Source organism: Chaetodon auriga, chromosome 7, assembly GCF_051107435.1.
Source record: "Chaetodon auriga isolate fChaAug3 chromosome 7, fChaAug3.hap1, whole genome shotgun sequence".
Lineage (NCBI taxonomy): Eukaryota > Metazoa > Chordata > Actinopteri > Chaetodontiformes > Chaetodontidae > Chaetodon > Chaetodon auriga.
The window spans coordinates 22,895,649-22,910,103 of NC_135080.1; the positions used below are offsets into that span (position 1 = coordinate 22,895,649).

Consider the following 14,455-nt stretch of genomic DNA (forward strand, 5'->3'; position numbering starts at 1 on the left):
AGGGATTCTGCAAATGCTGAATAATGTTGAATGCAAGCCATTTTCATTCATTCTCGCTTTCAAGTTGCACATGGCACTCATGGAATGGTTATGGCTATGGGTAGATTGTAGCTATGGAAAATAAACTAAGTTTGGAGTGGTTGAAGGGATGTCCTCATGAAGTCCCTTGGCACATTGAAATAACAGGTATAGCCTACTAGATTTGGCACAGTGTATTTTTGACAAACTTTCAACCAAATGCTGCAGGTTCTGCTTCAGCATATTAGGTTGACAATTTTAAATTGCATGATCCTCAGGCTGTGCTCAGGACATCCCAGATGGTTAGTGACAGAAAAGTTAAATACTTGCTTAAGGTTAGGCATTTGGATTATGGAATGATTGCAGCTACAGCTGATAGAAAAGGTTAACGTTCATTGCAAGTCTCTGACTAGAAGCAAATCCGACCCTGACACCTTCGCGTTCTGCCTTCTTATATACAGGGTATCTGCATGATCCTTACAAATCTTTGGAAGAACTTGAATTTTTTAGCACTGTTTAAGGTCATACAATGTATTAAGATGCCATCTCCCAATAAATGCCATCACCAGGGCAGAAACAAAGTCTTATATATTTCTAGGAATGTGGGGTTTTTGTTAGAGTGAAGCTCTTATGGCCAGCATGCAACATGGATGAACTGATACAAGGAGAGTACTGGACTTTTTGTGGTATTTTAAGAGCAGTTACTTAAAGTGCTCCATTCATGTGAGATGCAGTCGGGTTGTTTGTATGCTTGTTCAATCTGAGGCTGAACTATGTTCTTTAGAGTGTATGCTTTATGTCGGTAAAAGAGTGATTTCTGTAACCATTCTGCAGAATCCTTGATTGTCTCAAATGTTTCAGTCTGATAAATAAGCATTGGTGACTCTGGTGGTCTATCAAGGAAAAATGACAGATCTCACCAATTAGACAAAGAGATATAATTAATTTCTATTTCAGCTGACAGTAGCATGAGCCACATGGTCCCTGGATTTCAAGGAAGACCATCAGACTTTGCAAGCAGAGCTGCATTATCAAGAAAAGTCAAATGTACTGCCTACTGCAACAAGAGGCCTTCAGAAAAGACTGCACCACTGATAAGTTCTGGATTCTGAATGTTTAAAACCAGTGGGGCTTTTTTTAAGTGATTTGTAAGCTTTATATTATATCTGATTCTACAATAAAAGCATAAACTAGAAGAGTGCACTCAGTAGAGGCCAGATCTCTGGGAGGCCTCTTCCCTTCCAAACAAAGAGCTAAATCTCATCCAATTGTCTTTCCTGACATCTATGGATACCAGTTTTTAAGCCACAACATAGGCGTGCAACAGAGAAGGTAAGCCTAGCCTTGAAAAAACATCTATATTGATATCATGAGTCATTTAAAAAGTATCGTCGAGCCTTCATGTGCATTCACTGTTGAAGTTTTGAAAAGGTCTTGAAATGCATTAATTATGATTTCACATGATTTCAGCATTAACCCTAAAAATTTGCCATGAAAGTATAATCTCTGTCCAACATGGAGGTAATTCCAGGCCAGCATTAACATAACATATACTACTTTTGAATTGATTGTAAATCTGAAGCTTCAAATCACTGGTGGATAAACTCAGCAATTACCCAAATAATGGAGGGTCTTTTTTTTCCTCCATCTGTGCTGTGTTTCTACCCGTAAAAAGGATCATGAGCTGGAACACCTGGAAGAGCATTTTCTCAGGCCGTGTCCCTGGGAAGATGAAAAGAAAAGCTTTTCTGACAGAGTTGTTGGATTGTGCTCATCTTGTTGAGAGAGAGAGAGGCGTCATTCCAGCCAAATAATCGCCACTAGCTGAACTTTCAACATGATTTGGCTTGCTTTTGCCAAGTCTAGCAGACAGCCAGCTTTTCCTTTCCATGTGACCTGCACTCTCAAACTCTCCCTGTCTGAGTTTCTTCCTCTCACTTGCAGTCATGGCTGACTCTTCTGTTTTGTGAATGTTGCTTCAGATATTCAAGGTCCCTGAGGAGAAATTAGATCTTTGAAGACCCTTTGACTTGGCGTCAGTAACATCAACAAGATGGATTGGCACAAAATTTACGTTCATGGTTCAAACCGCTGTTTCCGAGAATGAACTTGCTTAACATACCCCTTGTCTATACATGCATGCTTTACACATGCATTATCTTTATTATCATTGTTTTTGGACATTCAATCCAAAAAAAAAAAAAAAATGCCCTCACTTTGTGGCAAATTTATCAAACTCAGCCTCTCTAATATTCTCCCATCTTCCCATCTCAGCTTGCCAACAATCTGCGAAGAAGGCTACCTCCCCTTTTTGGCCGATATGCATCTCCAACTGCAAACTTCAGAACTTCAATGTATGCATTGAAGTGCCGGTGATTTCTCAGGAAATGTGTAAAACACCATTTGGCTCAACGTTCGTCTGAGGTCTGTTTCTAAAACTGTCCTTTCTTACCCCCCCCCCCCATCCCCAGGCCCTTATCGAAGACGTAGGACAATCAGCGGTTTATCGCTGCTGGAAATGAGTGCAGGAAGCAGATGTTGCTCTGATTAAACACACACATCCACACACACACGTGCACCATGCCAAGTCAGTGGCGCTAGCCGCTGCTTCAAGGACTGACAGGAGTTGAGGGCCAAGTCTTGGAGTCCAATCATGATATCTGAGTATGTGCTGCAGAGGGTTCAAACAGACTGGCCATTTCTTTATTCTGTGTGTGTGTGTGTGTGTTACATAAAAAAGACAAAGCAAAGACAAGGCCAAGGAACTGATTGATGTGCTACCTCGGCCTCTTCTTTCTGTTATGTAACCCATCCATTACCGGCAGTCATAAAATGCAATAATCAGTGTGTGATGTTAGATAATCAGCTCTCTTCAACAGAAATGATGACAGCAATAACTGATGGCAGTGCTGACAGTCATTGCCTCAGACACTCTGGTGTGTGTGTGTGTGTGTGTGAGAGAGAGAATAAGAGGCAGAGAGATCGTCATATGGTTTCTACTTTATTAAGAATGCACTTTGGCACCCCTTTATTTTCTTCACTTTAGGCTATTATTTTACAAACTAGATATAAAAGGACATAAATAAATGACATAAGTTACATGTACCTAGAGCTCCTTGACAAAAACAAAATAAAACAAACAAAAAAAAGGCCAAAAAAAACATGATCATGTCAAAAAAAAAAAAAAAAAAAGTACAAAAAAAGATTGAGAGAATGTTAGATCTACATGGCTAGATCATATGGCATCGGAAGGCATACAATGACAAACATTTACTCTTGCGTTTTGTTTTTTTTTTTTTTTTTTCTTTTTTCAAATTGTCCAACATTTAAGTAAAGGAAAAAGTATTTTACAGTACATTCTGGTTTCCTTCTCCTTCCAAACATGTCTTGCATATTTCCAAGCAGGTCCTTTTTCAATAGATAAAACCCAAAAGAACAACGCATTGCCAACAAAGGAAAGAGCAGTAGAGCTGTATTAAGGACGGAGGTGTTCTTGTATTATATGAAGCGTCACAAGTTCAAAAACATTCACATAAGTATAGTTTAAAGAGATAAGGGAACAAAAAGAATATAGTCCATTGGGTTAAACCTGTAGCTGTATGATGTGCTCTGGAAAAAATCAAAAATAACCAACAGTTTTCCCTTCTTAAACACCTTTTCCTCACTTCTCTGTTCCTTTGTTGTATACAGGTGTGTCATTTGAAACTGCTTCCATTTCCTCGAGGAGAGTGATGCTTCCGATATTTCCTCCTTCACTTGTCATCAGCTGGGAGAGTCCAAACTCTCCTCTGTGTTCAGTGTTTCTCTGCACAGGAGGCTTTTAGTCACACTTGTCTGTGTCTCCGTGTGTCCATTTGCAAGCCGCTGTTACTGCCAAAGCAGAAGTGGGTTGCATTCCAGAAAGCTGTTTAATAAATGCTGTTGCTGTGGAGAGTTCGCACGACGGGGGCAACGCACCTTACATCGTTTTTTAGACGCCACGAAAGCAAAAAAGTCTTTTTTATGTCAAAAACAATACATCTCTGTTATCTCCTCTTCCTCCACAGTGGCATGAAAACAGACACAATTACTGATAGTACTTCAAAGACGTTGTCACTCATAGAGCTAGACACACCCACTCACACACACCCGTGCACACACGCCATCGCATTCGCACGCTCAATTCAAACGTTTGTTACTTTACATGCAAACAGAACAGAACAATTCAAAAAAAATCTCAAAATAAAATGAAACTTTCAAAATAAAAGTACATTATCCGCTGGAGCAGGGCTTCTCAATTATATTACATTCTTCTTATTGTCTCTTTTTTTATGCTGTTAAATCATTCATAGTAATTCCAGTACAACATAGCTGGGCGGCCACAAGCACACGGTGGCTAGTTTGTCAAGCTGAAGTTTTGCGACAGTGGACGTCCCAGACGCTTGGGGATGGATTTGTCATCTCAGTCTCGGAGGACACTCCAAGGAGAGGAGGGGAGAGCAGTAGGAGGAAGACAAAGAAAGAGGAGGAAGAATTCTGGTTGTGGCGAGCGAGGCTGGGATCCTGTGTGTGATGGACAGCAGCAGCTGGGGAGAAAGGGAAGAGCGGGGGGAGAGAGGCTGCATCAGTCATGGTGGTTTTGAATATAAACAATTTCTGCTTGGCATCCTGTCCTGACCAACAATACTGCTCTGCAGCCCGATGGAACATTCAACTCATCTGCTAAACAAAATCACATGCCAAAGTCAGAGCATCCAGAGGCTGCGAGCGGCGGCCCTGCAGGGGGAAAATATGGATTTCGTGGCAACGATGTATTAACTTGTGTGCACCACATGCTGTTGTGTGTACATAATTTGTGAAACATGCCCTTGACTTATTGGCACGCATCAAAAGCACACCACTAGATATTTGACTAGCTTTTGTGTAGATGCATACTGTTTGTATAGATTCAACAGCACCATGCAGCGAAAAGAAATCCTCTTTAAAGTATTCAACACTCCTCAACAAGAATACTCATTAATTATAATATATGAACTTTCAATATTTATTACAGGTATTGTTTCCTGTTCCAAAAATGCATTCTACAGCATGTTTTGTGTTTCTGCACTTTATTCTGAAGGATTGACTGATTTCTACTGCTTTTATGCAGTTTTTCTTAATACTTACCACATTGATATAAATAGGATGGATAACATATTACAAAGACCTGTTAGTATAAAGACATACAGTTCACCAGCAGAGAAATAACGATTAGTTGATGTACAGAACATTTTAGCTCCTTAAAATTTGATGAAATATGCTTTTTTTTTTTTTAATCATACATAATAGTAAATTGCTAGGAATTCTTCACTATTTTCAGACATTTTTTTTAGACAAAACACTAAATGGAGAATGTAATTAATGAGACTGATTAATGAGGATATTGTCAGTTGCAGGATGATTCAACACCATCACAAACTACAGCCTCCCAAATGACAGTAAAATAAAATTAAAACCCCCTAACCTTCATGAAGGTGGAATTTACTGCAGGGCTGTTGTAGTTTAGGCCGCATTAGTTCTTAACTAGTTTTACAGTCTCTAATTAACTGGTGACTAAGTGTATAAAATAAATCAATGCCGTCACATACATTAAACTAATTATGTAGGTGGGTGAGATTAAACCCATGCTTATGAGCCTGTGTTCTCTTGTGTGCATAAATTGTGATCTCCTGCTCTGGAAAACCGAAAGATGAAAATGTGGATCAACCAAAAAAAGAGAACAATATGTCGTAAGACCTTCCTGCTACCATGACAACATATTGGTGTGATGGCTCGATACAAACGCGTCCCGGGAACACCTTCTCCACTTTCCTGTTGCCCAGCTCTGGTGGGATCTGTTTGGCTGACTGGGAGTCAGCAGCTGATTAATTCTTCTCATTAACATGCCAGAAGCATCAGGCCTGCAGACTGATCACAGACCAGTGGCTATTGATCTGCTCTGGCTGCCTGAGGTGGCGCGACCCGTTTGTTAATTAACACAGTTTCTGGAGCTGAGGGGCCACTGATGAAAGGGGGGTCTAATGAATCTTTTAGGCACTCTGTGGCGAGACATAGTTGATATTAGAAACATGCTGCAATAATAAAGGGAGGCTTAATCCAATATCTCTATTTGTTTAGTTTTAATGGAGCTTTTTTGTGCTGAGTCTCGTAATAAACAAAGTAGTATTGATCCTCACCTTGATGCCGGTTTCAGTAATCCTCTGTGTATTTTCTTGTCCATTTTCTTGGCGATGATGATGCTTATGATGCTGATTCATTGCCTTTGTTGCATCCTTTTGTCCAGATAAATCCTGGCAATACATTCCTTCATTCTTGCATCTAATTTCTAAAGCCAATTCGAATGGTGCAAACAGCTGTCCATCAACAGTGGAGAGGAAGAGTTGGTGGGTCCTGCAGGAGCAGGGGGCTGGAGTTCTGACTCAGATGGGGAGTTGAATGGAAGAATCCAAATTGTGTGTTTATCTGGAGTGTAGGAGGGCATTTTTGGGAAGACAGGGGAGTGGGAAGGCTCCTCTGGAAGATCAAAGACATTCTCAGCAATGTCCTGAGGGCAACAAAATACAGCATTCTGGGAGAAAAACAAGGCCAGAACAGAGCAAAAAACACAAAAAGCTCCACAAAATAGCCCTCCCTGCACCGCGTATCCCCCCAGAATCTAACCCTCAACCTCTCAGAGATTCACTGTTTATATATGACCGTCAGGATTCTCCATTTTGTCTGTGAGATATCAAACAGCTCCTGCTGAGAGAGAACAATGGTGGCCGGGGCAGCCTGCGAGTCCCACAGAAACAATTCATGTACAATAAACATAGTCACAAGAAATCAAAAAAATCTGCTCCGCGGATTATTCCACAAAGAAAGTTCCAGAAACAACACTCTGCCCAAGAAGAGGAAGAAAGGTACGATTCCCCCCTTTCTCACTTTTCCTTCCAGACCATTAAAGGCACTCCAGATTGGCCTCTCGGAAGCACTTTTCCAGCCGTCCCTCCATCTTTCCATAAATGCTGCAGACAGAAGTGTCCCATTCTCCGACACAACAAAAAAAAGGGCAAGGTAAAGGTCTGATTTTTCAAAAAAGTGCCATTTTCACCACTTTTTTTCTTCTTCATCAACATCTTTTCTTTTAGATCCAATTTAAAGTGCATGGATGAGGTAAACTATTTCTTCATAGTTAATTTGTCTCTTTTTTTATATTTAATCTTTTTTGTGATTTCTTTTTTTTTTTTTTTCATAAGAAACGAAGTCGCTTTGCTTCCTTTTCCTTTTTCTTTGTTTAAATCTCTCAGACGGGAACCATTCTGCCTTGCATCTGTTGCATTTGGGAGAGCATTCCCTGGACGCTGGTCAGGATCTTGTTCTGGTGTGCTGCCGAGGAGATGCCTATGCGAGCCATGTCCCTGAAAAGGATGGGGGAAAAGAGGCCTTTTAGGATCGGAGACAACAATAACAAACACACGTAGGCCTGATCTACATGATGAATTTTACAGCTTTCCAGTGGAAACCGGCTTGACAGTTTAACTGCCGAACAAGGAATTCCACTTGCCAACACAGCAATCCTAATCCTGTAATCCTAATAGGTGAAAAATGAATACATTATAGGCAACTGATAGAGACTAAGAAAGATTCAACTCATGAAGATTCAGCAAAAGATGTCACAGATGAACTCTAATCATAAAGAAACAGTTTGACATTTTGGGGAATGCACCTATTTGCTCTCCTGCTGCGTTAGATGAGCAGATCGATCGCTCGTGTCTTTACGCTAAACACTGTATGACGCTAAAGCCAGCAGGCAAATAGCTTAGCTTGATTACAGATTTGAAGAGCTGTGGTTGTGACCATGTTCCAGGGCGAGAACGTCTAATCTACCTAATTAGAATCAACTCTAATTAGTCTGCAAAAGATTGCAATGTGATTGGTTTTACATATGGCAGGTTGGTATGTCTGTTTTCCCGAGATAATCACGGGATATTTAAGAATGGCGGAAAAGAAAAAGAAATAATGATTTGGGTTCAAATAATTTAGTTTCACATGGAAAACCAACCCCGGTCTCCTGTGTGAAAGTCCTGTGTTAGACCCATCAAGCCAGCCCACCACATCCCTATACAGACTTTCTTGCTCTTTACATTATGTTTGTCCTTTGCATGCCATTTATTTTAACCCAAACCGTGATCTTTTTCCAAACCTAACCAAGCAGTTTTGGTGCATAAACTTAAGTTAACTGTGACTGTTAACTAAGTAACTAATCCAACAAGATGACTTCACTCGCTTTAAGAAGTTTTTTGCTGTGCTAACTCACACTTTTTCCTCTTTGCTTCTTTCCTTTGTTCTGTTTTCTTCTTCCCTTTCCCTCTTCTCTAACTCTCCCCTCTGTACTCACTCTTGTGTCATGTGGACGACGGCCTCAGGAGTGGTGTAGCCGGCAGCGGTGAAGTTGTCGCTGTATCGCTCCATGCCGATGGCCTGCAGCCAGTCCTCCACTGTGCTCACGGCCGAGGACGCTTCAGGGCTCCCTGGCTCAAGCAGGGTGGTTTTAGGCCTAATGGGCGGAGGAGAGAAAAGTGGAGAATTTATTTGATGAACTTAACTTTCTCAGGTCCTACAAACGTTGTCAGTTTGATTCTGTATTAACGGGCAGTGTTTCAAGCTGCTGTAATTCACAAGCTTCAGCCCACAACCATGATGTGTGCAACTGTCTGTGCAAAAAGACAATAAAAGTTACATTCTGTTTAAGTACTTTTGACTTGAAAGGTAATGATCCACTTTCTTCCACAGTCCGGAACACCATTGATTCATGACAGCTGCAGCAACAGCAGCACTACAGGACTTCAGAGATTTCCTGATTCCTCACTATGTTGCTGTACTGCAGTATCAGAAGGGCATGACACATACACTTTGTGCGATGACAGAGCGCTACTCACAAACTGTCAAATGTTCCATGCTACATTTCTCACTAGCTTTTCCTCCTTGATGGACTCAGCAGGTCTGTCGGGTTAAGCTCTGTGCTGTGTCCCTGTTTTGTGGGTCCAACCAGAAACCCAGTCAAGTCAAACATGGTTCCTCCTGGGGCACACCCGGGAAGACTTCGGTGAATTTTCCCGCACGGGGTAGTTCCTCCTCGCGTTCAGATATTCATCAGCAGAATTACGTCCCGCTTTTTTCACTTCTTACTTTTTTCTTATCCTTAATTTCTGTTGAACGTTGGAGCAGTGCTGCCGGCCATGAAACATTTACATGGGGCCGGTGAGTCTGAGGTGGCGGACTCGTCCCGCTCTGGTGACTCTCTCCCTCACACACATACGCACGCACGCACACACACACACACACACACACACACACACACACACACACACATTGTCTCTCTTGACTGTTCTCTCTTTTCTAAAAAGGATGTTAGGTTGAACTGTGAGAAGAGGATGTCAGACTCTTTAATAAGTCATCTCTACTCAGTAGGTGGAAAAGATTATGCGTGGGGATGCCTTTTCACACACACCTCACACACGCACACACACATTCTACTTTCCCCTTCCCTCTTGTAACTGTAAAAGCTGCATTTATAGGATTCAGCTCTGCTAATTACTCCACACGGACTCCCTTCTTGCTCTCATTGTGTCCCATTAGGTGAGCGTGTGCGCGACCCTCTCGCATGCGCTCACGCACTCGTTAAACTCAAACAGACTCCCGCTGGCCTGCGTCGAGTCTGTAAACATACGTAGGTCATTCTTAACACGTTTGGCCGCTCGAGAGTAATGGTGTCGGAGCTGTGGGGTCATGTTTGTTTTTAACTCGGCGTTACGTCGTTATTCTCCCTCCTGTTAGAGCGGCTACATTCCTGAGTGTGCAGCACCATTAAAGCTAGTGTGCAAAGATATCCATTATGGACGGTGTTTGTGCTGAAAAGAGCCACACGTCGCTGGTAGATAATGTGTAATGGTGTATGTAAACACCAGAGAGAGAATAGGAGAGCATGTGTGTGAGTGTGTGTTTGTGTTAAAGTAGAAAAATTCATACGTAACGCATTGTCCGCCTGCACATGTGCATTTATGCAAGCAGCATTCAGTAATGGAGCACTACAGCTAATGTCTGTTTTGGAAGTCTTACTGGAGTTTGCAGTAACAGTCAGTCTAAAATCACACCAATTAATGTGAAGAATAAGTTAAATAAACTCGTAAAAAAGTCATATTATTGAATAATGTGTGTTCACCACACTTCAAAAGTTTGTCACAATTACATCACATATTTTCCTGACTCAAATCATGTGGTATCCAGCCAAGTTGTTAACAGTTTTTACTGGAACTATTTCTTAATTTTTAAAGCTTTAAATGAAACTTTCTGCATGGCTAGATGGTAAGAAGCAAGTGAGCAAATACGTTTTTTTTGTTTGTTTGTTTTTTCTGTGATTTGTGTGAACTGACACTTCAGCACCACATATATATATATATATATATATATATATATATATATATATATATATATATATAGTATGTTTACATCCCGCATTCTCACCTGACACTGGTCTCTCCCCCAGTCCTCTTCAGAGTGTTGGGGTTGCGGATCAGCTTGTCAAGCATGTTGACGATCTGTCCAAACTTTGGCCGGTCGGCCCTCTCTCTCTGCCAGCAGTCCAGCATGAGCTGGTGGAGCGCCACGGGGCAGTCCATGGGCGGAGGCAGCCGATAGCCCTCATCAATAGCCTTGATCACCTGGAGAGCACATCAATGCTGCTGTAAATCACTTTGTTTCTGAGTCTGTTTGTGTGAAGATACTTGAACTGAAATAAAAACTGGAAGCACTTTGATTACACCTGTCATTTTTCCCCCATGTTTTACACCCACAGATTAATCTTTAATTACTTTGCTTTAGGCACCTACGCAAGACATTTGGTTATGCAAAAATTAAATCCTTTATCATCATTAGTGGAGCTAGAAATGTGAATTCAATGTGTAATGAGAAAAGGGAATATACTGCTGGTGTTTTATCACCCCTGCAGGTAATTTGATTATATAACCATGTTAAAATGATGAAGTGTCTTTAAAAATGTTTGACAGGACACACGCACATGGGAATTATTGTCTGGGCTCTAATGTTCCACCTAATTCAAGCTGTGTGTTATTTATGATTATCTGCATGTAATCAAATTCATCCAGACTTACATCTTGGTTACTCATGTCCCAGTATGGTCGTTCGCCGTATGACATCACCTCCCACATGACGATGCCGTAGCTCCACACGTCGCTGGCCGAGGTGAACTTCCTGTAAGCTATGGCCTCTGGGGCCGTCCAGCGAATGGGGATCTTCCCTCCCTGTAATTGAAAGATGGGCTGATTAATGAAAGGTGACAAAGCCGACAAGTAAGGTGACACACAGGCAGACCACTGATTCAGTCAGACACATGTTCGCCTACACACCCACACACACTCACCCTGGTGGTGTACGCAGCCTCGGGGTCGTCCTCCAACACTCGGGACATGCCAAAGTCAGACACCTTGCATACCAGGTTGCTGTTGACCAGGATGTTGCGAGCCGCCAGGTCACGGTGAACGTAGCTCATGTCTGACAGGTACTTCATACCTGATGCAATTCCACGCAGGATGCCGACCAGCTGGATCACTGTGAAGCGACCGTCGTTCTTCTGTAGAAAAAAGGAAGATTTTCAAAAATGTTATATATCATGTTACTGAACATTTAACTGCAAATATTCTATCTTTAATCCAGTTACAATAATTCAGTTGTACATGTACACGATACATGATTTTGTCAATAATTTTAACTCATTTTGTGTAAACAGTTAAGGAGTGCTTGATTACACGGTATAACATAGCAGTGTGAATAAACACATAACCATAAAAAAGTGTCCTATAAAGCATTTGTTAACTGTTTATAGACTATATAAACTGCAGTATATTACTTTATAAGTCTTTAGCATTCATACGCAGCATATAAAAATATAATAGGTGATTTATAACACACTGCAATATATTACAATGCAGCTGAAAGCAAATAGGACACTTATTTTTTTGTTAAATGCATTGTGACACAAGGAAATGAAAAAAGTCATGTTGTTATTTGTTAACTTTCTAACATTTTTATGCCTGTTCAGATCATTCACCAGCAGGTTTACAACTGTTTCTAAATGTGTTTTAAACTCATGTAGACACATTGTGGAGTGGGGAATGGAATTAATGAACAAACGTCCTTATATCAGCTAACACTTACCATTGTGCAACAAGTTGCTTCTGCAACATCTTATGCCAAGAAAACACTACTTTTTTAAGGTTCTTCTGTTCGCTCTAACACTGTGTATAGTCACTGGATAAAGTAGCTAAGCACCATTGAAAACCCAAAGTGCAGTGAACCCTGGAAACACAGAGGTGAAACCTCCTTGTCGGAAAACCAGTAAGTCGATCAAGGAGAGGATGGAGATTAGGGCAAATGTTTGGGAACGAACGCTTGTAATTTTGGGGGATGACATTACAGAGATAAGATGGGATCAGCACGCTATAGTCGTATCGCACACTCAAACACATGCACACATGTGTGCAGACAGAAACGCATGACTGACCCTCAGGAATGCATCCAGCGATCCGTTTTCCATGTACTCTGTGATAATCATCACTGGCTTACCTAAAGAGAGAGGGAGGGAGAAAAAGAGTGAGAGAAGGAAAGGCAGATGATTATGGAAGCAAACGATGCACATCACAGCCCAACACAGCGAGGGGGCTCTCGAGGGAATGCACGTGTGTGTGTGTGTGTGTGTGTGTGTGTGTATTAGGCCATCCATCTCTGTCCCGTAGTGATTTAATTAGCGCAGTGTTACGGTTGCCCTGACGTCCCCCTTCTTTCCCTGCACATGCAAAGGCATCTCCACTGAAACAAGACCGCTAAACACACACACACACACACACACACACACCATCTTGTGTTTATGCAAATATGAACTGACGTTGGACGCATTATCCAAAGTCTCATCGCAGTCACCCACCCCGAATCCCTCTGACTCGCTATTTATGTCACTCACTGTCCCTTTGCCCTCTTTCTCCTCTGCCAACTTTCGACGCATCTGTCACTCTCCTGCTAGCTCCTCTCTATTGCTTTCTTTTTCCTCCCTCTCTAATATTCTCTCACTCTCCCCCCCCCCCCCCAATCCCTGCCACTCCTCTCTGGCCTTTTTCACCCCATCCCTCTGTCTTCCCCTCTCTGTCTCTCTTGGGGGAGCGTCTGTGTCTTTATCTGAGCCGGGGCAGGCTGTGGGGAGGGTGGACATTCCCTGGTGTGTCTCTGTCTGTCTTTGTCTCTTAGGATGGAGAGGAGAGGGGAGAAAAGGAAAGGAAGGGAGGGCGGCTTGTTTTTGTCCCAAAATGGCAGCAAGCTGGTGCCTAACCAGCCATGGCAACAACACATGCCCAAAAGTGCTGCCGCAAATTCCTCCTAGAACAGAGCTGTTCTTTGCGTTCCATTTCAAGTGGCACAGTTAAGGTGGACTTAAAAGCTTATTGCGTTGAAGAAAAGTGCTGACTTAAACCTAATGCCTTGAGGGGAGGTTGTGTGAAATCTGCTGTGCACTCCAGCAGAGTGCCTGAAGCAACACCGAGCCAGCCGAGCGGTTGGCAGCTGAAGGTGCAGTTCCTCCGCTCCACAGCGGACCTCTTGCCATGCCAAGAGGCCGTCAGTCACCGCCTTACCCGCCGCGTGATTGGCACTCCATTAATTACGGGGCGCTCCTGCGATGCCCCAAAAAGAGGAAGTGGAGTTAAAGTTGGAGGAGTGCGGGGGCTCTCTTTGTCAGCCATCTTTGTTCCCTTTGTTGCGCGCCTCTGCCCCGGGGCCGTCAGTGATTGACAGCTCCCCAATCAAGTCTGAGGAGCGTCTGACCTGCGACCTTAAACTCTCGCCTTCCCAGCCCCGCCCTCTTCCTCCCTTCCCATTTGCATGCTAATTCCTTGTTTACTGAATACGGCCTGCCGCCTTTGGCAATGAACTCCGGGCAAGGGCCCCGCCAGTGGGCCGATTATCACCTGCCAACAAAACAGGAGATGGGGAAAAATGCAACAGGGGACAATATTGGGGGAACGTTGGGCAAACGCTCTCCAGAGGCCCCGGCGTTTGCAGCGAACAGAGATCCGGCTTTTAAAAGCAGATCTTTTTTAAATTAGCATGCTCTTACTTTATGTAAATCAGCTGTTAAACACATCACATCTGATTTCAGGCTCTAATGGAGGCTAGATTTTAATTACACACTAGCATGATAGGAACATTCAGTATACACAGTCTTTAAGATTGGTGGACTACAGCCAGCAGTCTTGAGAGTGAGAGAGTTTTGCACATTTATGTATTTCAGAGCCTATTTGGAGTTCCTCCATAATTAATAAGGCTTAATTGGCTCTGTTGGACTTGCCAGTAAACTGAGGCCAGATTGAGAATC

General features: G+C 42.5%; 1 protein-coding gene across 2 annotated transcripts in view; it reads right to left on the bottom strand.

Annotated features, from left to right (window-relative positions):
* Nucleotides 1-2,998: 2,998 nt before the first annotated feature.
* The window catches only part of epha4l (eph receptor A4, like), a 55,480-nt gene continuing 44,023 nt past the window's right edge, over nt 2,999-14,455 (bottom strand). For both annotated transcript variants that reach the window (XM_076735870.1, XM_076735869.1), the window contains exons 12-18: nt 12,596-12,657; nt 11,456-11,665; nt 11,187-11,336; nt 10,540-10,736; nt 8,414-8,572; nt 6,213-7,433; nt 2,999-4,583 (exon numbers count right to left, since the gene is read on the bottom strand). In XM_076735870.1, coding sequence (XP_076591985.1) covers nt 7,319-7,433; nt 8,414-8,572; nt 10,540-10,736; nt 11,187-11,336; nt 11,456-11,665; nt 12,596-12,657 — 893 coding nt within the window. In that variant the 3' untranslated portion in view covers nt 2,999-4,583; nt 6,213-7,318. The remainder of the gene's footprint in view (nt 4,584-6,212; nt 7,434-8,413; nt 8,573-10,539; nt 10,737-11,186; nt 11,337-11,455; nt 11,666-12,595; nt 12,658-14,455) is intronic.